At 43.9% G+C, this 25,416-nt stretch overlaps 1 protein-coding gene across 1 annotated transcript in view; it reads right to left on the reverse strand.

Moving 5' to 3' along the window:
• Nucleotides 1–404: 404 nt before the first annotated feature.
• tbc1d32 (TBC1 domain family, member 32) overlaps nucleotides 405–25,416 on the reverse strand; it is a 92,549-nt gene continuing 67,537 nt past the window's right edge. The window contains exons 27-34 of the mRNA XM_084082278.1: nucleotides 23,918–24,052; nucleotides 22,561–22,644; nucleotides 21,985–22,054; nucleotides 19,906–20,009; nucleotides 17,608–17,750; nucleotides 16,640–16,780; nucleotides 11,820–12,008; nucleotides 405–565 (exon numbers count right to left, since the gene is read on the reverse strand). Coding sequence (XP_083938404.1) covers nucleotides 446–565; nucleotides 11,820–12,008; nucleotides 16,640–16,780; nucleotides 17,608–17,750; nucleotides 19,906–20,009; nucleotides 21,985–22,054; nucleotides 22,561–22,644; nucleotides 23,918–24,052 — 986 coding nt within the window. The 3' untranslated portion in view covers nucleotides 405–445. The remainder of the gene's footprint in view (nucleotides 566–11,819; nucleotides 12,009–16,639; nucleotides 16,781–17,607; nucleotides 17,751–19,905; nucleotides 20,010–21,984; nucleotides 22,055–22,560; nucleotides 22,645–23,917; nucleotides 24,053–25,416) is intronic.

Here is a 25,416-nt window from a genome sequence, read left to right on the forward strand (position 1 = left end):
TGTTTTAAAGCAAAAGAAATTAACTCGAAGCTTTGCTTCCGGGGGTCCCTGGAGCATATATTTTTAGATGGGGGTCCGAGGCCAAATACATATCATTTTGGGGGTCCTTGACATGGAAAAAAGAACCACTGATATTATGGCGACATAAGTTTTTCCAAAAAAACTGTTAAATCCCCCAGAAGCAAAGATTTGAGTTACAAATGTTCGCTTTTGAAACTCAAATCTCAAGATTTGAAAAAAAATAATGATTTTTCAAAAATAGCAGATCTACAAGCTCATAGCGTGGCACTCTCTACGAGTTTGTAGATCTGCTATTTTTTGAATAGCCAAAGAGTAAAAAAAATGCTTTTTAGCTCAAATCAAAAAGTGACACAGATGCTTCTTCAGGGCTTAAAGGGTTAAGGTTGATATTGGTGATACTGATATGATGACCGATTAAGTGTTTCTACGCCAGTGGTTTGGTGATATTCTCCATGTCCGTTAGAACCATATCCCGGTATCTTCGCTCCAGCGTCTGCATGTATTCCAAGTAGTCACCGACCCGGAATCCCCGGATTGGCTCCTCCTAGAGGGGAAACATGGAACAACAACAACACAGGACATCCTTATATTAAAATTGGCCAATGGGAGGGACCTCTGACTCCTTATAACACATTCACCGCCAGAGCTTATTCATAAGGTACTCACCCACTGCCAGCGATTTGAGTTTTATAGCCTTTTGAACCGTTCACAAACATTTTATATCCATTAAAATCCGCGATCGGGTGGTGTTTATAAACAGCAACGACGGACGTACGAGCCCTCATAATGTTTAGGCTTTTCTTTCTTCTTCTTCTGTGATATCAGCGGCTAAAACAGGCTGCAAACGTCATATCCGTTTGGCTGTGACGTGATTTCCGGCCTTCCCCACCGGCCATCTTAGATTAGCTTAGCCTCCGATCGGCTATCAGATCGTTTTTAAACACAAAGAGGATAACCGTTCGTCGATCAAAGAAAAGAAAATACAACCGGAGCTTACCATTCGTTTTTTAAACCGTGTGAAAACCATGATCTTTAGCCAAAACCAGGGAAAAACTGTTTTTTTAAGATAAAAAACGAACCGGAAACGGTTGTTGGGACATTTTCTCATAGGATGGGTCGGAAGCGTCATGGGAAAAAAAAAATCAAGGATGGTACCAATTTTTTTTTTTTTCGTTATCAAACCACATAAAAAGACGATCCTGAGATATCTCGGTATCAGCGGGTAACGGGTGGATTTAATGTCCCGAGATATCTCGGGATTGGCAGTAAATGTGATAAGAAGTTCCCAAATGCAGCTACGCCCAAATATGGAGTGTGTTGTCTAACCTCAAGTTGCATCAACTGCAAACAAATCAGTCAGCTCCATATATGGGCACAAAAAGGGTAATGCCCATATATACTCATGACATCAGCGAATCAGCGATCTGATACTGTGTGTGTGTGAGTGTGAGTGTGAGTGTGTGTGTATGTGTGTGTGTGTGTGTGTGTGTGTGTGTGTGTGTGTGTGTGTGTGTGTGTGTGTGTGTGTGTGTGTGAGAGCGTGTACGCGCGTGCGTGTGTGTATGTGTGTGTGTGTGTGTGTGTGTGTGTGTGTGTGTGTGTGTGTGTGTCTAATAATGGGCCAACCCATCAGGGTGTATTCCCGTAATGAGACCTACCCATACCTGGGCCATAAGTTCAACATCGCTGGCGAGTGGGCGGAACACGTTGAGGAGCTCACTAAAGAGTTTCACCATGGCCTCAACCTGATGGATCTGTCCCCCCTCCCTCCCTATAGTCATGAAACTCCAGGCTGTGAGAGAAGTGGCCCTGGTGGCAAAGATCCTACATCTATTTGCCAATGTACACATCCCACAAAAAGGCACTGAGAGACATGACGAATAGAACTGTCCAGCTGGCCAGAAAATGGGTTGGCCTAAACACACACACTCCACACGAGACATACTCTTCCTTTCATATGGCGAAGGGGGGCTGGGGCAGTGGTTCTCAAACTTTTTCATGCCAAGGACCCCCAAATTGACACTTATTAGCCCACGGACCCCCATTTGAAAATATAAGCCAGGGACCCCCATAAGAGACGATTTTTACGGCTCTAGCAGTGATTCTCAACCATTTTAATTTCAAGGACCCCCAGTTTAACATGCATTAGGCTACGGACCCCCATGTAATGGCATTTATATCGCTGGGACCCCAATTCATATTGTAAAATCAATGTTAATTTAACTCTGAGAGTGTACAAATGGAACCAAATGGACCCGTTAGGGTCCATTTGGTTCCATTTGTACACTCTCAGAGTTACAGACCCATAAGGGTCCATTTGGTTCCTATCCATCATTTAGCTGGGGACCCCCTGGAACCCCCTCAAGTACCCCTGGGGGTCCCCGGACCCCACTTTGAGAACCAATGGGCTAGGGGTCCCAAATGTAGAGTGGATCTATGCAGCAACGAGGCTGACCCACCTACTCCACATGCTCAATAATGATGATGGCACTGTCAGAGAAATGGCCAGGGCTTCACTCCTACTGGACTTAACGCAGGAGGAAGCTCCCCCCCAGACCAGAATAATTTCCTAGGGTTCAGGAGGAAAGACTCTGGAAAACTGGACTCACGAGACAAGGGCTTTGGGGTCTGGTCTGATTGGCCAGATCTCAATGACCTCTGCCACTGGACAGGAGTCCAGCTAAAATGGGAAAAAAACAACACGAAGTGCTCATCTCTGATGGACTAATTACAGACCCCAGTGTGGAGGATACTCTCTCTCACCAGAGAGACATTAGACTACAGTGTGGTAGTGGAGGATACTCTCTCTCACCAGAGAGACATTAGACTACAGTGTGGTAGTGGAGGATACTCTCTCTCACCAGAGAGGAGACACTAGACTACAGTGTGGTAGTGGAGGATACTCTCTCTCACCAGAGAGACATTAGACTACAGTGTGGTAGTGGAGGATACTCTCTCTCACCAGAGAGGAGACACTAGACTACAGTGTGGTAGTGGAGGATACTCTCTCTCACCAGAGAGACACTAGACTACAGTGTGGTAGTGGAGGATACTCTCTCTCACCAGAGAGACATTAGACTACAGTGTGGTAGTGGAGGATACTCTCTCTCACCAGAGAGACATTAGACTACAGTGTGGTAGTGGAGGATACTCTCTCACCAGAGAGACATTAGACTACAGTGTGGTAGTGGAGGATACTCTCTCTCACCAGAGAGACATTAGACTACAGTGTGGTAGTGGAGGATACTCTCTCTCACCAGAGAGGAGACATTAGACTACAGTGTGGTAGTGGAGGATACTCTCTCTCACCAGAGAGACATTAGACTACAGTGTGGTAGTGGAGGATACTCTCTCTCACCAGAGAGACACTAGACTATAGTGTGGTAGTGGAGGATACTCTCTCTCACCAGAGAGGAGACATTAGACTACAGTGTGGTAGTGGAGGATACTCTCTCTCACCAGAGAGGAGACATTAGACTACAGTGTGGTAGTGGAGGATACTCTCTCTCACCAGAGAGGAGACATTAGACTACAGTGTGGTAGTGGAGGATACTCTCTCTCACCAGAGAGACATTAGACTACAGTGTGGTAGTGGAGGATACTCTCTCTCACCAGAGAGACATTAGACTACAGTGTGGTAGTGGAGGATACTCTCTCTCACCAGAGAGACATTAGACTACAGTGTGGTAGTGGAGGATACTCTCTCTCACCAGAGAGACATTAGACTACAGTGTGGTAGTGGAGGATACTCTCTCTCACCAGAGAGACATTAGACTACAGTGTGGTAGTGGAGGATACTCTCTCTCACCAGAGAGACATTAGACTACAGTGTGGTAGTGGAGGATACTCTCTCTCACCAGAGAGACATTAGACTACAGTGTGGTAGTGGAGGATACTCTCTCTCACCAGAGAGGAGACACTAGACTACAGTGTGGTAGTGGAGGATACTCTCTCTCACCAGAGAGACATTAGACTACAGTGTGGTAGTGGAGGATACTCTCTCACCAGAGAGGAGACATTAGACTACAGTGTGGTAGTGGAGGATACTCTCTCTCACCAGAGAGGAGACATTAGACTACAGTGTGGTAGTGGAGGATACTCTCTCTCACCAGAGAGACACTAGACTATAGTGTGGTAGTGGAGGCTACTCTCTCTCACCAGAGAGGAGACATTAGACTACAGTGTGGTAGTGGAGGCTACTCTCTCTCACCAGAGAGACATTAGACTACAGTGTGGTAGTGGAGGATACTCTCTCTCACCAGAGAGGAGACATTAGACTACAGTGTGGTAGTGGAGGATACTCTCTCTCACCAGAGAGGAGACATTAGACTACAGTGTGGTAGTGGAGGATACTCTCTCTCACCAGAGAGGAGACATTAGACTACAGTGTGGTAGTGGAGGATACTCTCTCTCACCAGAGAGGAGACATTAGACTACAGTGTGGTAGTGGAGGATACTCTCTCTCACCAGAGAGGAGACATTAGACTACAGTGTGGTAGTGGAGGATACTCTCTCTCACCAGAGAGACATTAGACTACAGTGTGGTAGTGGAGGATACTCTCTCTCACCAGAGAGACATTAGACTACAGTGTGGTAGTGGAGGCTACTCTCTCTCACCAGAGAGGAGACATTAGACTACAGTGTGGTAGTGGAGGATACTCTCTCTCACCAGAGAGGAGACATTAGACTACAGTGTGGTAGTGGAGGATACTCTCTCTCACCAGAGAGACACTAGACTACAGTGTGGTAGTGGAGGATACTCTCTCTCACCAGAGAGACATTAGACTACAGTGTGGTAGTGGAGGCTACTCTCTCTCACCAGAGAGGAGACATTAGACTACAGTGTGGTAGTGGAGGATACTCTCTCTCACCAGAGAGACACTAGACTATAGTGTGGTAGTGGAGGCTACTCTCTCTCACCAGAGAGGAGACATTAGACTACAGTGTGGTAGTGGAGGATACTCTCTCTCACCAGAGAGACATTACACTATAGTGTGGTAGTGGAGGATACTCTCTCTCACCAGAGAGGAGACATTAGACTACAGTGTGGTAGTGGAGGATACTCTCTCTCACCAGAGAGGAGACATTAGACTACAGTGTGGTAGTGGAGGATACTCTCTCTCACCAGAGAGACATTAGACTACAGTGTGGTAGTGGAGGATACTCTCTCTCACCAGAGAGACATTAGACTACAGTGTGGTAGTGGAGGATACTCTCTCTCACCAGAGAGACATTAGACTACAGTGTGGTAGTGGAGGCTACTCTCTCTCACCAGAGAGGAGACATTAGACTACAGTGTGGTAGTGGAGGATACTCTCTCTCACCAGAGAGGAGACATTAGACTACAGTGTGGTAGTGGAGGATACTCTCTCTCACCAGAGAGACATTAGACTACAGTGTGGTAGTGGAGGCTACTCTCTCTCACCAGAGAGGAGACACTAGACTACAGTGTGGTAGTGGAGGATACTCTCTCTCACCAGAGAGGAGACATTAGACTACAGTGTGGTAGTGGAGGATACTCTCTCTCACCAGAGAGACATTAGACTACAGTGTGGTAGTGGAGGATACTCTCTCTCACCAGGGAGACATTAGACTACAGTGTGGTAGTGGAGGATACTCTCTCTCACCAGAGAGACATTAGACTACAGTGTGGTAGTGGAGGATACTCTCTCTCACCAGAGAGACACTAGACTACAGTGTGGTAGTGGAGGATACTCTCTCTCACCAGAGAGACATTAGACTACAGTGTGGTAGTGGAGGATACTCTCTCTCACCAGAGAGACATTAGACTACAGTGTGGTAGTGGAGGATACTCTCTCTCACCAGAGAGGAGACATTAGACTACAGTGTGGTAGTGGAGGATACTCTCTCTCACCAGAGAGACATTAGACTACAGTGTGGTAGTGGAGGCTACTCTCTCTCACCAGAGAGACATTAGACTACAGTGTGGTAGTGGAGGATACTCTCTCTCACCAGAGAGACATTAGACTACAGTGTGGTAGTGGAGGATACTCTCTCACCAGAGAGACATTAGACTACAGTGTGGTAGTGGAGGATACTCTCTCTCACCAGAGAGGAGACATTAGACTACAGTGTGGTAGTGGAGGATACTCTCTCTCACCAGAGAGACATTAGACTACAGTGTGGTAGTGGAGGATACTCTCTCTCACCAGAGAGGAGACATTAGACTACAGTGTGGTAGTGGAGGATACTCTCTCTCACCAGAGAGGAGACACTAGACTACAGTGTGGTAGTGGAGGATACTCTCTCTCACCAGAGAGGAGACATTAGACTACAGTGTGGTAGTGGAGGATACTCTCTCTCACCAGAGAGACATTAGACTACAGTGTGGTAGTGGAGGATACTCTCTCTCACCAGAGAGACACTAGACTACAGTGTGGTAGTGGAGGATACTCTCTCTCACCAGAGAGACATTAGACTACAGTGTGGTAGTGGAGGATACTCTCTCTCACCAGAGAGACATTAGACTACAGTGTGGTAGTGGAGGCTACTCTCTCTCACCAGAGAGACATTAGACTACAGTGTGGTAGTGGAGGCTACTCTCTCTCACCAGAGAGACATTAGACTACAGTGTGGTAGTGGAGGATACTCTCTCTCACCAGAGAGACATTAGACTACAGTGTGGTAGTGGAGGATACTCTCTCACCAGAGAGACATTAGACTACAGTGTGGTAGTGGAGGATACTCTCTCTCACCAGAGAGACATTAGACTACAGTGTGGTAGTGGAGGCTACTCTCTCTCACCAGAGAGACACTAGACTACAGTGTGGTAGTGGAGGCTACTCTCTCTCACCAGAGAGACACTAGACTACAGTGTGGTAGTGGAGGATACTCTCTCACCAGAGAGACATTAGACTACAGTGTGGTAGTGGAGGATACTCTCTCTCACCAGAGAGACATTAGACTACAGTGTGGTAGTGGAGGATACTCTCTCTCACCAGAGAGACACTAGACTACAGTGTGGTAGTGGAGGATACTCTCTCTCACCAGAGAGACATTAGACTACAGTGTGGTAGTGGAGGATACTCTCTCTCACCAGAGAGACATTAGACTACAGTGTGGTAGTGGAGGCTACTCTCTCTCACCAGAGAGACATTAGACTACAGTGTGGTAGTGGAGGATACTCTCTCTCACCAGAGAGACATTAGACTACAGTGTGGTAGTGGAGGATACTCTCTCACCAGAGAGACATTAGACTACAGTGTGGTAGTGGAGGATACTCTCTCTCACCAGAGAGACATTAGACTACAGTGTGGTAGTGGAGGCTACTCTCTCTCACCAGAGAGACACTAGACTACAGTGTGGTAGTGGAGGATACTCTCTCACCAGAGAGACATTAGACTACAGTGTGGTAGTGGAGGATACTCTCTCTCACCAGAGAGGAGACATTAGACTACAGTGTGGTAGTGGAGGATACTCTCTCTCACCAGAGAGGAGACATTAGACTACAGTGTGGTAGTGGAGGATACTCTCTCTCACCAGAGAGACATTAGACTACAGTGTGGTAGTGGAGGATACTCTCTCTCACCAGAGAGGAGACACTAGACTACAGTGTGGTAGTGGAGGATACTCTCTCTCACCAGAGAGACACTAGACTACAGTGTGGTAGTGGAGGATACTCTCTCTCACCAGAGAGGAGACATTAGACTACAGTGTGGTAGTGGAGGATACTCTCTCTCACCAGAGAGACATTAGACTACAGTGTGGTAGTGGAGGATACTCTCTCTCACCAGAGAGACATTAGACTACAGTGTGGTAGTGGAGGCTACTCTCTCTCACCAGAGAGACATTAGACTACAGTGTGGTAGTGGAGGATACTCTCTCTCACCAGGGAGGAGACATTAGACTACAGGAAGACACAGGTAGAAGGGTTCTGCTTCATATGAAACAGACTGAGGCCAAACAACACTGGCGCGGACTTCGACTGCAGGGAAAGTTGGCCTGTGTTGATTCCGCTGATCATTCTGTTTCACATACGATGTACAAAAATGCTGTAATTGGGGAGGATGTGTTAAAATTCACCATCAAAGCAAGAATGCAAGTATTACCAACCAAGTACAATCTGTCAATCTGGTATCTTGACATCCATAGTCCACTCTGTATAAACCCATCATGATTCTGAACAACACCTGGAATCCATTGCACACATCACCAATGGATGTAGTGCTTATAAAAATGTGTACATTGCTCGCCACGACCGCATTGTCGACATAGTGTCCGATGCAGTCAAAGAATGTATGCCATCCAGTGCAGCAATGTACAAACAGTCAAGAGTGTCACCAGATTGGTTTAACTTGTGATGTCTTTGCTAACATCCCAAATACCCCTGATGTTGTTTTTGTTGACACCTGCCACAAGGAGGCTCTGATTCTGGAGGTGGGCTGTGTCTTTGACCTATACATGAACCAGGCTTTCCAAGATAAGCATTCTAAGTACCAACCGCTACTGGGAACATTTTTAGATTTGAGCTAAAAAGCATTATTTTACACTTTGGGCTATTCAAAAATAGCAGATATACAAGCTCATAGCGCGGCACCGAGTGCCGCGCTACGAGCTTGTAGATCTGCTATTTTTGAAAAATCGTGAAAATATGTGCAAATCTTTGAATATATATATTTCTAAAGCGAACATTTTTAACTCAAATCTTTGCTTCTGGGGGGTCCCTGGAACAAACCTTGGGTACAGATGCACATTCTCTGTACTCATATTTGGAAGCCTGGGCCATGTATATAAGCTGACCACGAGTGGCCTAGCAATCACTGGCATTACAAAAAGCAAAGCCAAGCAACTTGCAAAATATTGCTCTGTTTCAGCTGTTCTAGGCTGTGTGTCTGTGTGGAGGAGGAGGTGTCATGTGTATCCTTAGGGACCATGAAATATCAACCCCGTTATATTTGTCTCCCTGTAAATGAATTGTAATTTGTGGCAGGGACGTGCACAGATAGACTCTAGGTAGTGCTAGAGCACCTGCCCTTTGCCCTCTTGACCAGAAGTGCCCTTTTGGAAAAAAAAAAGAAAAACATGTTTTTTTCTCCAGTTTACAGCAGGGGTCTTCAACAGGGGGTCCGGGACCCCTAGGGGGTCCTCAGAGTTACTACAGGGGGTCCGCCAATTCTTTATGTGATATGATTTTTCTTTTTACCATAACCACTCGAAACCTAGCATCCCTTTTCTGAGGAGAACTTTAGCCAAAAAAAAAAGCCCACAACGCCTCGCGCTGCGAGGCGTTGTGGGCTTGTAGATCGGCTATTTTTGGCAAAGAGGTATAGGTGTAGAGGGAAAAAAGAGCAGACCAAGTAAACAAAAAAAAGTATAATTTACTTGAGCACCTGCCCCTCAAAATGTCTGTGCACCCAACTGATTTGTGGATTCAAATAAAGAATTAAAATGTGTGTGTGTGTGTGTGTGTGTGTGTGTGTGTGTGTGTGTGTGTGTGTGTGTGTGTGTGTGTGTGTGTGTGTGTGTGTGTGTGTGTGTGTGTGTGTGTGAGAGAGCGTGTGCACGTGCGTGCATGTGAGTGTGCCAGTGAGTGATGTTTGTGTGGGTGTGTGTGTGTGTGTGTGTGTGTGTGTGTGTGTGTGTGTGTGTGTGTGTGTGTGTGTGTGTGTGTGTGTGTGTGTGTGTGAGTGATGGTTGTGCGTGTGTCTGTGTGTGTGTGTGTGTGTGTGTGTGTGTCTGTGTGTGTGTGTGTGTGTGTGTGTGTGTGTGTGTGTGTGTGTGTGTGTGTGTGTGTGTGTGTGAGAGTGATGCATGTGCGTTAGAGATGTGCGGATAGGGTTTATCGTCACCCGAATCCGCATATACATGTTCATTATCCACCCGCCATCCAGCCGTGGTTAATTATACCATCCTATTTCCAGATTTGCACCGACCGCATCACATTATTATTATTTTCCTGACGTTAGTTTTCAACAATGTTACTCACCACTGTCTGTGGCGATGTAGTGACTGTATAGAAAAGAAAAATGCGGTTATGCGATCGCAGAATTTACCGCATAATCAGCAAAATGGCGCATAATTATGCAGGGGTAACGTTTTTTCAAAAAGGCTGCATCGCATAATATGCGCATCGTATCGCATAATGCGCGCATCGCATAATATGCGATTCGCATCGCATATTTCGCATTTTTCGCAACTTTTAACATATTTCGCATTTTTCGCAACTTTTCACATATCGCATATTTCACAACTTTCTGCATATTTCGCAACTTTCCGCAATTTCACCGCATAAAATTGCAAAAAAAAAACGCATATTTCGTCGCAAAATCAAGGATTTTAGCCCGCTTAATCAAGAGTTTTAGCCTGCATAATCAAGAGTTTTAGCCTGCATAATCAAGAGTTTTAGCCCGCATAATCAAGAGTTTTAGCCTGCATAATCAAGAGTTTTAGCCCGCATAATCAAGAGTTTTAGCCTGCATAATCAAGAGTTTTAGCCCGCATAATCAAGAGTTTTAGCCCGCATAATCAAGAGTTTTAGCCCGCATAATCAAGAGTTTTAGCCTGCATAATCAAGAGTTTTAGCCCGCATAATCAAGAGTTTTAGCCCGCATAATCAAGAGTTTTAGCCCGCATAATCAAGAGTTTTAGCCTGCATAATCAAGAGTTTTAGCCCGCATAATCAAGAGTTTTAGCCCGCATAATCAAGAGTTTTAGCCCGCATAATCAAGAGTTTTAGCTCGCATAATCAAGAGTTTTAGCCCGCATAATCAAGAGTTTTAGCCCGCATAATCAAGGATTTTAGCCCGCATAATCAAGAGTTTTAGCCCGCATAATCAAGAGTTTTAGCCCGCATAATCAAGAGTTTTAGCCCGCATAATCAAGAGTTTTAGCCCGCATAATCAAGAGTTTTAGCCCGCATAATCAAGAGTTTTAGCCCGCATAATCAAGAGTTTTAGCCCGCATAATCAAGAGTTTTAGCCCGCATAATCAAGAGTTTTAGCCCGCATAATAAAGGATTTTTGCCCGCGTTTTTCTGGAGGGTCTAGTATACAATCCATATCTATGGTAACAACAAGACGGAGCTTGAAGCTTCATTTATTTTACTTTCGCCTTTAACTTGCTTTGTTGCCATGTCTGCGTCTTATAAGCGACTTTTGGGGTAATTTGGCGCTTGTCTTGGGCTTGTTTTCATAGACCTTGCTGCTTATTTATCTCGCAAAATATGGCAACACTGGCTGCCAGCCGGTACAAAGACCCCTTGCCGGTAAAGCAACGTGCAGTAGACGGCTAATCTGTGCCTGATGTAAAATGACGTAATATTAAAATACTGCAAACACACGCACGGCGAGATTTCGTGCTTTTTAAAAGCTATAATAGGCCTATAGATTGATATCATTGATGTAATTCCCACATTTTTTCACCCGCGGTTAAAAACGAGATCCGCGCATCTCTATTGTGTGTTGAGGTGATGTAGATTTAACCCATTAAGACCTGGAACTGTGTCATTTTTAGATTTGAGCTAAAAAGCATTATTTTACACTTTGGGCTATTTTTGAAAAATCGTGAAAATGTGTGCAAATCTTTGAATATATATATTTTCAAAGCGAACATTTGTAACTCAAATATTTGCTTCTGGGGGGTCCCTGGAACAACATATTTTGATGGGGGTCCGCGGCCAAATACATATAATTTTGGGGGTCCTTGACATGAAAAAGATTGAGCACCACTGATATAGAAACATAAGTTTTTTTAGAAAACTGTTGGGATTTAGGAGACATGTAGAATCGGCTTCAGGTCTTAATGGGTTAAACAAGGCAGGCGTGGATCACGGCTCTCACCTTGAGGTAGACCTGCAGCTGGCTCATCTGTGATCGTTGGAGGATGTCTGGCTGCAGGTGTCTGAGGAGGGACACACACATGTACACCTGGTAGTCCGTCCCCATCAGCGTCACCATGACAACGTACTGGCAGATCTCAGGCCAGTCCAGGAAGTTCCAGAAGCACTGGTCCAACCACTGGATACACATCTACACACACACACACACACACACACACACACACACACACACACACACACACACACACACACACACACACACACACACACACACACACACACACACACACACACACACACACACACACACACACACACACACACAAATAGCACAGTTATTTGTATATATGACAATTCATTGTCAACCATGATAGCCCCAGTGGTGGGCTGTCAGGGCCAGCAAGGCCTTCTCTGCTGGCCTAAACATAATCAGAATATACATTTTATTTTTATATATTTTTCCACAAATATGTATTAAATTATTCCCCAGAGTTATACTCTTCGTTCATTTCATAGCTTTCCTCTTGGTTGCACTGCTTCCAGCCTCAGGTTGAGATTTTGAGGGCTGGACTTTATGTTAGAGTTTTTATCCAATCATATTAATCCATCATGTGTTGCCAGGGGTCTAAAATCTGCCCTCAGGCCTTCAGAATCAACAGTGCGGGCACTTGTAGGTTAAAGTGAATGGAAATGATATTCTGGCGTTAACCAATCAGCTTACGAGTTGCCTATCGTCCGCCTGCTGGCTGGCTCCAGTGTTAAACAGGAGCCAGCTAGCAGGCGTAGAACGTTCACGTCTTTTCATTGGCTTACGCGATATTGAGAGGCGGGTCCTACATGGGCAGGTTTATGCAGACGGCAGACAGGAGAGTTGGGAAAACAAGGAAACTGAAGACAATTTGAATTTGAAAAACGAGCTATTTCGCGTACTTCTAAGCTTTTTTTTTTTCAAACCACAATGGCGGAAGGAGGAGAAGATATCGATTTGGTCGCAGATATAATTACAACGCCGTTCTCAAGACGAACCTTTCAAGAAAAGTTAGACATTGTAAGGAGAGGTCGCTCGACCCCGACGATAGCAAGCCTGTCACAGCCGGGAAAGGGGTTTGTCCGCCACTTCCAAATCGCAAACTACGAGCGGTACCAATGGCTCACAGGCTCCGAGCGGCACTGTAAACTGTACTGCTGGGAATGCCTATTATTTGCAAGTGATCGATTTGGTGTTTGGAGCCACACTGGCTTTGCAAACTTGAGTTGTCTAACCAAGGCAGCAACGAGACACCAAAGCACGGCTGGGCACTTACAAGCAATGGTGCTTTTGAAAACTTTTGGGGACACCCGAGTGGATCTACAGCTCAACGAACAAGCGCAAGGCGCAGGGCAACGGAGCTGCACAATGAAAAGGTGAAGAAAAATAGAGAAATATTAAAAAGCCTGATTGGTACTGTCATGTTTTTGGGTAAACAGGAGCTTTCATTTAGGGGACACGATGAAAGTGCTGAGTCCACAAACAAAGGAAACTACGTGGAGCTTCTTTCTTTTCTTTCTGAAAGAGACACAGATTTGCAATATCACCTGTCCACTAACAAAGTGTTCACTGGGACGTCAGGCAAAATACAAAACGACACAGGTGTCAAGGAGCGATTTCTCCGATTTGAAGACGTGACAAGCGGCAAGCGAGCTGGTGACATAGCTGCTCTTATTTTCCGTTTCTTGGAGGAAAATGAATGTAGTCTCTGGATAAAGTTGTGGCACAGTGTTATGATGGTGCAGCGGCCATATGGGGCGGCCATAGCTGAATGGTTAGTGAGCCCGCCTAGGGAGCCAGAGGCCCTGGTTGCCCCAGGTTCGATTCCAGGCCAGGTCAGCATATGTGTCGATGAAATGAAATTTGTCCCTGAGCAAGACTCTTAACCCCTAATTGCTCACAGGTTCTCATTGGAAACAAGCCCGCAAGGACTTTCATGAACGACCTGTTAAAAGGAATTATCCTTTATCGGTCATGGCATCTGGACTAAATGGGGTGCAGGCTAAAGTTAAGGAGAGGGCACCTATGGCCTTATTCATTCACTGCTATGCACATCGACTAAATTTAGTACTGACTCAAGGAGCCTCAAAGCTTAGAGAATGCAAGGTGTTCTTTGCCAACCTCAATGGCCTTGCAGCATTTTTCTCAAGATCCCCTAAGCGCACGCAATTGCTGGATGACATCTGCAAGCGTCATCTTCCTAATGTTGCACCAACAAGGTGGCAATATACATCGAGATTGGTAAATGCAGTCTATGAGAAGAGAGATGCCCTAAAGGAGCTGTTTAACCACATACTGGAAGATCATGAAGAATATGATGGGGATACTGTGCTTAAGGCTGAAGGATTTAATGCACGTTTGGATAATTTTGAGTTTTGTTTTTTGCTTGAAACATTTAATGGGATTTTTAATTATTCGGATGTGCTTTTTGGAATTCTACAGAAACAAACATTGGATGTACAATTCTGCCTCAAAAGGGTGAACGAGTTTTGTGACACAATTGAGCGAGAGAGGGGCCGGTTCAGTCAAATCTACGATGACACAGAGCGCATCTCAAGTTCACCACGCAGAGCACAAGGAGACCCTCGCACACACTACCAACAACTCCACAGCAATATTCTGGACAGCCTTCTTTGCCAGATACGAAACAGGTTTAAAGACCACGAAAAACTAATGTTTCTCTCCCTCCTGGACGCCCAGCACTTTCAGACCTACCGGAAAAAAATCCCGCAAACAGCCTTCTCCAGCTTAACAGAGAGTCACGGAACACTTTTCGATTTATCCAAGCTAAAAACAGAACTGACTGTAATGTATGCTATGACTGATTTTGAAGGTAAAAGTCCCACTGATCTCCTTGATTTCCTAAAGCAGAAAAATCTGAATGAGGACATGGGGCAACTTTACAAATTGGCATGTGTGGCAGTGACTATCCCTGTGTCCACGGCTTCTGTCGAGCGGTCATTCTCGGCCTTGAAGCGAATCAAAACGTATTCCAGAAATGCTACTGGACAGACTCGGCTTTCAGCATTAGCCTCCATCTCAATAGAAAAGGACTTATTGGTGGAACTGAAACGCACAGATAGACTGTACAACAGAGTCATTGAAGTCTTCTTGAGGAAAGAAAGGAGGATGGATTTTGTGTTCAAATAATCAGTCTTTGGTGAGTAGGCATACAGTGCATTCTATTTTTTATTAAATGTGTATGAATATTTCGCATTTTATTTCGTTAATATTAAATAGCCTGTGTTAGGTATTAACAAGAAAAAAGGCAAATAGCCTATGTTGCAAATTATTTGTTTTCTTTATTTTATTTTCAGTGAATAGTTATGTGTCTTTATCATCACGTTTGACGTTTCTTGAATGAAACTGTTTTGGGTGCGACATGCACTGTTTAGTGAAACAACTTGTTAAAGCTCACATACTTTGTTTTGGTGGACGTATGTCTTGTCTCATTATGATTGTCAGTAATGTTGCTATTGATGAAGTGCTGTGGTGCGATGCGTATTGTATGTTTTTGTCTCATTATGTTTTCATGATGCTGAAAGTAGCCTACATATTTTGTATGTTTGTCTTAGAAAAGTAAATAAAGTACCAATCATAAAAAAAGCCTTTTGACAGTATCCAATCCAAGTGATTTTAAAGCTGGCATACAGTAGTTTAACACTCTTAATAATGCGATTATTTATTTTAAATGCTTTGAGGCCCTGGCTGTGCGCTGAGCTGTGTGTGTGTGTGTGTGTGTGTGTGTGTGTGTGTGTGTGTGCGCGCAGTGTGTGTGTGTGTGTGTGTGTGTGTGTGTGTGTGTGTGTGTGTGTGTGGTCCACTCCCAGCAGCTTGTCTGGGGGATATGTGACAAAGCCTGTTGAATCCTGTAATATATAATGTAATTTCTGAAAAACCTCTGACATCTACACTTAATGGAGTAAATGTTTTGTACCGAATTAACCGAATTCAACTATCAAAAAATAGTAACACACCCGCGAAAGACCCCCCACGCGCGATTTTTTTCGATGAACGCGTATGAACATGCACGCGCAGCGCGTCTATTGAAGGCCTGGGTATAAAATGCACCGCCCGCCACTGGATAGCCCTACTGTAACTCTTTTTTTGTAGATCTGCTATTTTCATTTGAACATTTGAAATGGGACATTCTGCATAATGAGTACTTTTACTTTTGGTACTTTAAGTACATTTTGATGCCAATACCTTTGTACTTTTACTCAAGTACATTTTTGATTCCGGACTTGTCCTTGTTACAGAGTATTTCTACATTGCAGCGTTGATACTTTTACTTAAAGGAAGACTTCACCCATTGTTCAACCTATCTTCATATACTAGATCCTCACTAATGCTCATGATAAAATGGTAGCATTTTCTTCTACTCAGTCTGTGTCTCAGAGGAGGGCTGTAGACAGTTCAGAAACCCGTCTACCAGTGACATCATCGATGGAGAATCCAAGCTAATAGAAACTACAAGCTTTGTATTCCTGATGGGGGTCCGCGGCCAAATACATATAATTTTGGGGGTCCTTGACATGAAAAAGTTTGAGCACCACTGATATAGAAACATATGTTTTTCAGAAAACTGTTGAGATTTAGGAGACATGTAGAATCGGCTTCAGGTCTCAATGGGTTAAAATAACACAAAATTGTACTTTTTTCACCACTGATGAACAATGATTGATTGAGTGTGTGTGTGTGTGTGTGTGTGTGTGTGTGTGTGTGTGTGTGTGTGTGTGTGTGTGTGTGTGTGTGTGTGTGTGTGTGTGTGTGTGCATGTGCGTGTGTGTTACCTGTGAGGGGGTGTAGCCAGACATTCTGAAGGCGCTGTGGACCAATGGCAGCTCAGCTTTCAGGATCAGCTCCACATAGTGGGCGGAGCACCAGTACACCGGAGACATCCCGGCGCCGCCCACTTCTGCGGGAACATGGACCTGAAACACAGTGAGCTTATAGATCTGATAAACATGTATTTGTACAAATAGTAAAAATAGTGAGAAATAGAGTCCATAGGGCATTAATAATAATAATAATAATAATAAACTTTATTTATATAGCACCTTTCATGACATAAATGCAGCGCAAAGTGCTTTACAGAACAAAACCAAAATAAACAAAACCAAAAAACAATGTATAAAATACACAATAAAACAGTGGCAAAAAACACTGGCATAAAAATGAATGGCTAAAACAATACATAACAGGCAGTGAGGCAGTGAGCAAAACAGTAAAGACATGAATAACAACACAGAGATTTAGAAGAGAAAAAAAATCAACTAAAAGCAAGAGTGAAGAAATATGTCTTGAGCTGTGCTTTAAAACTGTCCACAGAGGGTGTCTGTCTTAGGTGTAATGGTGCTTTAAAACTGTCCACAGAGGGTGTCTGTCTTAGGTGTAATGGTGCTTTAAAACTGTCCACAGAGGGTGTCTGTCTTAGGTGTAATGGGAGTTTATTCCAAGCCGTCGGGCCGTAGAAGCAGAATGCTGCTTCACCGTGTTTTTTATATGACATTTCAGGCACTTGGAGTAGGCCTGCACTAGAAGACCTGAGGGGACGGTTAGGAACGTATTTAGGGAGGAAGCCATAGAGGTAGGAAGGTGCCAGACCATTGAGAGCTTTATAAACAAGTAAAAGAATTTTAAAATCAATCCTAAAAACAACCGGGAGCCAATGTAGTGATGCTAAAACTGGAGTAATATGTTCTCTCATCTTAGTTTTAGTTAAAACTCTGGCTGCCGCATTTTGAACATTAGTACTCACAGAGTGCAGTACTCTGGCTGGCCAGATGAAGGCAGAGGGCAGCAGAGAGCAGAGGTTGAGGAGCACGCGCAGACATCGCTCCACATGTCCTTCCATCATGATGAACACGGTGGAGACCAGCCAATCATGACCCGGATACGCATCTGGACGAGGAGGAGGAGTCAAGGAAGCGTGGTGGGAGGGGCTTGGTCCATACGTTTCTTTTTGTTTCTTTTTTTTTAATTTAATTTTTTATCCCACGAGTTTTTTAACCCCATTTTTTCCACCCAGTGCCAATTGCCTGTGTAAGCGCTACACTCCCTCTGCCAGCCTAGGGAGAGCCCAGAACTGGGCTTATGCTTCATTACATAGCAGTACGTTATTCCAACCAGTTCCTTTCCCCTCCGTCAGGCGCCCCGGCTGACCAGGGGGAGGCGGTATAGAGACCAGGATTACTGCATGTTTTTGTGAGGGCATACCTACCCTAGGGCATTGGTTCTCAAAGTGGGGTCCGGGGACCCCCAGGGGTACTTGAGGGTGTTCCAGGGGGTACCCAGCAAAATGTGTAAATACAGCATCAGAATAATTATGACCTTTTATAATTTGGCTATTCAAAAATAGCAGATATACAAGCTCATAGCGCGGCACCGAGTGCCGCGCTATGAGCTTGTAGATCTGCAATTTTTGAAAAAATCGTGAAAATTTGTCCAAATCTTTGAATATATATTTTTTAAAGCAAACATTTGTAACTCAAATCTTTGCTTCTGGGGGGTCCCTGGAACAAAATATTTTTAGATGGGGGTCCGCGGCCAAATACATATCATTTTGGGGGTCCTTGACAAGAAAAAGTTTGAGAACCACTGCCCTAGGGGACACAGGAAGAACATGCAAAGTCCACACAGAAAGGCCCTTTTCACCAACCCCCCGCCTAGGGTATGGGCACTGATGACGCGGAGTCCAGCGCCCCTGGGGGGAATCGAACCCAGGACCTTCTAGCTGTGAGGCGACAGCGCTACCGATTGCGCCACCGTGCCCCCCCACTCCAAATTCTCAACAAATCTCTGTGGTTCTAATTTTCCTATAATCAGCAGAAGTGAGAGTCAATCCCTTGTGTCAATTGTGTTTATAGACAAACGTCTCATATTATTTCACTATTCGGAAATGTGAAAAAAGATAACATTTGAATGCTAAAGTTGACATTCAAATGTAGTTTACATTTGTTTTTTCTATGTGCATGCACCCTGCATATAGAAAGTTAGCACACAGAAAACCACCCAATGTGCCTGTGTTGTGCACAACACAGCATTGCGCGCCTGTGTGTGTGTGTGTGCGTGTGTGTGAAAATGAACATAAATTAAAGCCATAACCCTTAACTAATATAGTTGGTTTCACTATCTTGTTAGGCCTGTTAACACATCGGGTGCCAGCATTTTATAATAACAGATTACGTTCGGTGTTGAGCTGTGCAGCGCTGTTTAAGCTGTAGACTCCACAACGTGTATTCCATGAGAAAACAAGCATGCCTCCATTTTGACCGATGGTGCTGGCTAACGCCTGGAACGATAACATCTCTCACGCGAGTAACAATGGCGGAGCGATCGTGCATACAAAATGAGTCGTTTTCCCCAGCGTAAAAAAGTTTCAGAGTTATAGTGGTTTTAGAGAAGGAAATAGAACGGAATCGGATGGGAGCCATGTTTTTTGACACGATGATCCATCTGGCCTATCCTTCTCAGAATCACCACGGGTGATCCCAGGGCTGCTCCAGCCCCTCCCGTGTGGAAAAAAAAACGTAAAAAACAAAAAGACACCAAAGACGGTTCAGACCGTGTTTGGCACCCGATGTGTTAACCCATTGATACCTGGAACGCATCTGTGTCACTTTAGATGTCTTTGGCTATTCAAAAATAGCAGATATACAAGCTCATAGCGCGGCACCGAGTGCCGCGCTATGAGCTTGTAGATCTGCTATTTTTGAAAAATTGTGAAAAATATTTTTTAATATTTTTTTCCGAAAAATTGTTAGGATTTTGATTTTTTTTAGACGCGGCCTCAGGTCTTAATGGGTTAATAGAGCAACTGTATGTGTGCACATGTTGTGTTTATTATTGTACTACTATACATTATTTTATATAATTATATATTATATAAAATATTAGAATATATTCGGATATTAAAAATAATAAAGAACTGAACTTTGAATGGGATTATACTGTAGAGGAGAACTGACAGCCTTGGTGGTGTGTGTGTGTGTGTGTGTGTGTGTGTGTGTGTGTGTGTGTGTGTGTGTGTGTGTGCGCGTGTGTGATGGTAGGATACTGGTGTTGTAGCGTTGTGAGGACAGGAACAGGTGACAGTGTTTGAGCAGCAGACTGAGGCCACGTTCAGCGTCCTCGGACAGCAGCCGCAGGTACCTGCCGTACCTGTGCACACACACACACACACACACACACACACACACACACACACACACACACACACACACACACACACACACACACACACACACACACACACACACACACACACACAGAAATAAAACAAATTGAAAGTGTTAAATAGCTCTATATTCTGATAGTAGTCTTCCCGTCTCTCCAGCTCTTTAGTGAGCAGAAAAATACATTTTCAAGTCCGGATACCAATTTTATCCAATCAGGAGAGAGTACTTACACAGGATACAGATTAACCCGTTAAGACCGCGAACGCCTCTGTGTCATTTTAGATTTGAGCTACAACTATTATTCTATGCTTTGGCTATTCAAAAATAGCAGATCTACAAGCTCATATAGCGATCTATGAGGGGAGGGGGTCCCTGGAACAACATACTTTACAAATGTTTGCTTTAAAAAATATATGTATTCAAAGATTTGCCCAAATATTCCGCGATTTAAAACAATATTTAGCAGATCTACAAGCTTGTGTATCTGCTATTTTTTTAATAGCCAAATAAATCTTAAAATGACACAGACAGATGTGTTCCCCGATTGAATGGGTTAAACAAGTGAAATGTGAAGTGTTGGCACTAAGACAGGGGTCTGCAACCTGCAGGCTCTGGAGCCACATGTGACTCTTTAGCCCTCCCTTGTGGCTCCCTGTAGCTATAGAAAACATTATGTTTTTCCTTTTTTTTCACATTTAAAATTGTATTTATCGTTGCTGTAATGAGACATAGATTCTTACATGCTTGTTTTGTTTACTTGTTTTGTTGAGCAACAAATTCAATACCACTTTAAGTAAACCCTTTATACTAGATAAAACAGACCTGTGAAGAGTGCATGTGGAACGCTCTTATTTCACTCTACAACAGGGGTCTTCAATGTTTTCAGGCCAAGGACCCCCTAGCTGAGAGAGAGATGAAGCAGGGACCCCCTCTACGTTGTATGAAATTATGTTTCAGATAAACTTTTGCTGCTCTTCTTTTCCCTCTACACCTTTAACTCTTTGCCAAAAAAGCCGATCTACAAGCTTACAACGCCTCGCAGCGAGAGGCGTTGTGAGCTTGTAGATCTGCTATTTAGCAGATCTACAAGCTCTGCTATTTAGAACTGCTATTTTTTCTGAGAAAAGCTGTCTGTCTCACATACCTGACAAGCTGTCTGTCTCACATACCTGACAAGCTGTCTGTCTCACATACCTGACAAGCTGTCTGTCTCACATACCTGACAGCTGTCTGTCTCACATACCTGACGGCTGTCTGTCTCACATACCTGACAAGCTGTCTGTCTCACATACCTGACAAGCTGTCTGTCTCACATACCTGACGGCTGTCTGTCTCACATACCTGACAGCTGTCTGTCTCACATACCTGACAAGCTGTCTGTCTCACATACCTGACGGCTGTCTGTCTCACATACCTGACAAGCTGTCTGTCTCACATACCTGACAGCTGTCTGTCTCACATACCTGACAAGCTGTCTGTCTCACATACCTGACAAGCTGTCTGTCTCACATACCTGACAAGCTGTCTGTCTCACATACCTGACAAGCTGTCTGTCTCACACACCTGACAACTGTCTGTCTCACATACCTGACAAGCTGTCTGTCTCACATACCTGACGGCTGTCTGTCTCACATACCTGACAAGCTGTCTGTCTCACATACCTGACGGCTGTCTGTCTCACAGACCTGACAAGCTGTCTGTCTCACATACCTGACAAGCTGTCTGTCTCACATACCTGACACGCTGTCTGTCTCACATACCTGACACGCTGTCTGTCTCACATACCTGACAACTGTCTGTCTCACATACCTGACACGCTGTCTGTCTCACATACCTGACAAGCTGTCTGTCTCACATACCTGACAAGCTGTCTGTCTCACATACCTGACAAGCTGTCTGTCTCACATACCTGACAAGCTGTCTGTCTCACATACCTGACAACTGTCTGTCTCACATACCTGACACAAAGGTTGACTCCCAGCTGCTGAACAGCAGACAGAACGACACTGTGAACACTCTTCTCTTCAGCTGTAAAACACACACACACACACACACACACACACACACACACACACACACACACACACACACACACACACACACACACACACACACACACACACACACACACACACACACACACACACACACACACACACACACACACATTACTATACAACTAAACATAAGATTTTAGTCAAAATGTATTTTGCCGGTGCTGTGATGGTGTCGTAATTGCCTGGTAGACTGGCTAGCAAAAATAGCCGATCTACAAGTAGTTAGTTAGTAGTTAGTTTGTAGATCAGCTATTTTCGGAGCGCGACACCCACTCGCAACCAAGCGAAAAAATTACTTGTCTTAGTTCTACTGGATCTCTTGATACAAAGTCTTTAACACACGTAACACGTGTCATGCACAACACATACACAGTCAAATTGGATTTGTTTACATCCAACACATTATTTTTTTTCTTCTTTTTCTTGTCCGCGTCCTACAGTGTACATGAATCCAATACGGGGCACACGATCACTGACCTTTGTGCTGAGGAGGAGGGAAGAAGTGTTGAGTTTCAGAGCTGGACAGATGATCCACCAGCTTCTCTAGAAGATCGGCCATCACTGAAGACATAGAGACACATTAAAACAACATTTAAAACACTGAAATAAAAAACATAAAAATATGATCCACCACCTCCTCTACCCCAACAAGTGGCTCAATATTAGCCACATATTCTTGCTAGTCAAAATGATCTCCAAACTACAAAGCATCCATCCATAGTGATCTATCATAAAGATCAGCTGTAGAATGCGGCTCCACGACCCGCTGAATGTAACCCGACACCCGAGTGTTGGCCTCAGCTATACTAGTTGTGTGACGTGGTGTCGTGCACAATAAATAGCAGATCTACAAGCTCACAACGCGTCACAAATAGGACGTGTTGTGAGCTTATGGATCTGCTATTTATGGCATGCAACACCAAGTATGTTGTGTGTGATCTACTTGAAGATTATTTTCTAACCTTCATGATTTTACAGAATTATAGCAGGGCGGGTTGAGGCGGGTTGGGTTCCTGCACATCACTAGTAACCACCATGGTCTGTTCTGTTGTGATCGGAGGTTGAATACGGCTCGTTTTCATCAAAAACACAACAGTGATTTTGGGGGGGGGGGGGGGTGAGATCATTTTCGTCCATTCTTTCTCTCGCAGTCAATAGGATCATTCACAGGTTGGGGAAGGGCGCCCTCTAGCATAATCACTGATAACACCAAATGACGCAGATCTCCATCCATGGCAGGGAACGTGTTAAAGAGTTAAGCCATTTAGACCTGAGGCCGATTTAACCCATTAAGACCTGGAACGCATCGGTGTCACCTTTTCATTTGAGCTGAAAAGCATTAGTTTACACTTTGGCTATTCAAAAATAGCAGATCTACAAGCTCGTAGCGCTGCTTTTTTTGAAAAATCGTGAAAATGTGTGCAAATCTTTTAACATATATTGTTTTAAAGCGAACATTTGTAACTCAAATCTTTGCTTCTGGGGGTCCCTGGTACAACACATTCTGAGATGAGCTATATCAGTGGATCTCAAACTGTTTCATGTCAAGGACCCCCAAAATGATATGTATTTGGCCGCCGACCTCCATCTCAAAATTTTTGTTCCAGGGACCCCCTAGAAGCAAAGATTTGAGTTACAAATGTTCGCTTTAAACAATATATATTCAAAGATTTACACACATTTTCTTGATTTTTCAAAAATAGCAGATTGAATAGACAAAGTGTAAAATAATGCTTTTTAGCTCAAATCTAAAAGTGACACAGACGCGTTCCAGGTCTTAACGGGTTAATTTACGGTTACTGACAGCACAACGGTCCAATCACCAGTGACTCACCAGATGACGTGAGGGAGGTGGGCGTGGTCGTCATGGCGACGCAGTAGTGTCTTCTACATGACTCCACCCAGCTCTCTGATGATGATGATGATGATGATGATGATGATGATGATAAAAACACACTGATCTCTGAATCTAGAACACACACACACACACACACACACACACACACACACACACACACACACACACACACACACACACACACACACATACATTTAGAAAAGGCCCAAATGGATTTGAGTTGCTTGATTCAATTCATGTGATCAGACTCATTGATCAGACTCATTGAAAACACAGACCTCTGCTTCTGGCAGAGGTGTTTACGACATATTGTGAGCTTGTAGATCTGCTAGTATTTTCAAAAGATTTGTATACATTATGAACTTGTGAAATGGGACATTCTGCACAATGCATACTTTTACTTTTGGTACTTTAAGTACATTTTGATGCCAACACCTTTTCACTTTAACTCAAGTCAATTTTGATTACCGGACTTTTTTTCTTTACTGGTAACAGAGTATTTCTACACTGCAGTATTGATACTTTTACTTAAGTAAAGGATGCGAGTACTTTTTCCACCACTGGCTTCTGGCTTCTGGCTCCATCTAAGGAAGGTCAGTAAATGTACATCCTTGAATTCCATGTTATGTTTTATTGTACTCTGTATGACCATCTGAACGTTCCTTCATTTGATGTAATGCAAAAACTAAAACCTGAGCTACTCTGGGAAGATGATGGCCAGAAGTTGGAGTGGTTGTTTAACACATTCCCCGCCAGAGGGTTTTTTTTTTTTTACTTCCCCCACTGCCAGCATTACTTGCAATGTTAAAAAAACATTTTTTAAGTAGTCACAAAATATTTTCCGTGATCACCGTCCTCACGGTGATCCCCTCATTACACACACACAGGAGTCTCGTAGAATCGTGGAAAAAAATAATCCGATTGCGGTAATCCGTTCCATAATTGCAGCCAATTGAAAATAGCATGTTTCACCCAAAATAACATGGTAAAAAAAAGTACACAGGAGCTGAGATACAGGATTTTAAAGTAATAAGTTAACCAAGGAGTGAATGGAGCTAGAAATCTTTGGATCACGATATCTCTGGTTCTGTGTGGATAAATTGAAAAAAATGAGCTTGATTTCATTCCGCGTTTACAAGTTCATTATCCATCCGCCATCCACTCGCGATAATTATATCATCCTATTTATAGATCCGCACCAACCGCACCAAATAAGTTATTTTCCTGACGTTCGTTTTCTTATAAACAATGTTACTCACCACTGTCACGATGCAGTGACTGTATACAATTCATTTTTTATAGCAGTAGATCTGCTATAAAAAAATATATATATATATATTTTGAAAAACGGTTATACTCGTTGTTGGGCAGATAACAGGGTATTTTTCCAACAACGAGTATAACCGTTGTTGGCAGGTAATGTGTTAATTATGAGGTATTTAAGACGCACATTTTGTCTCTAGAGCCTGGAGTAG

The sequence above is a fragment of the Gymnoscopelus microlampas genome (assembly GCF_963454915.1).
Source record: "Gymnoscopelus microlampas genome assembly, chromosome: 16".
Taxonomy (NCBI): Eukaryota; Metazoa; Chordata; class Actinopteri; order Myctophiformes; family Myctophidae; genus Gymnoscopelus; species Gymnoscopelus microlampas.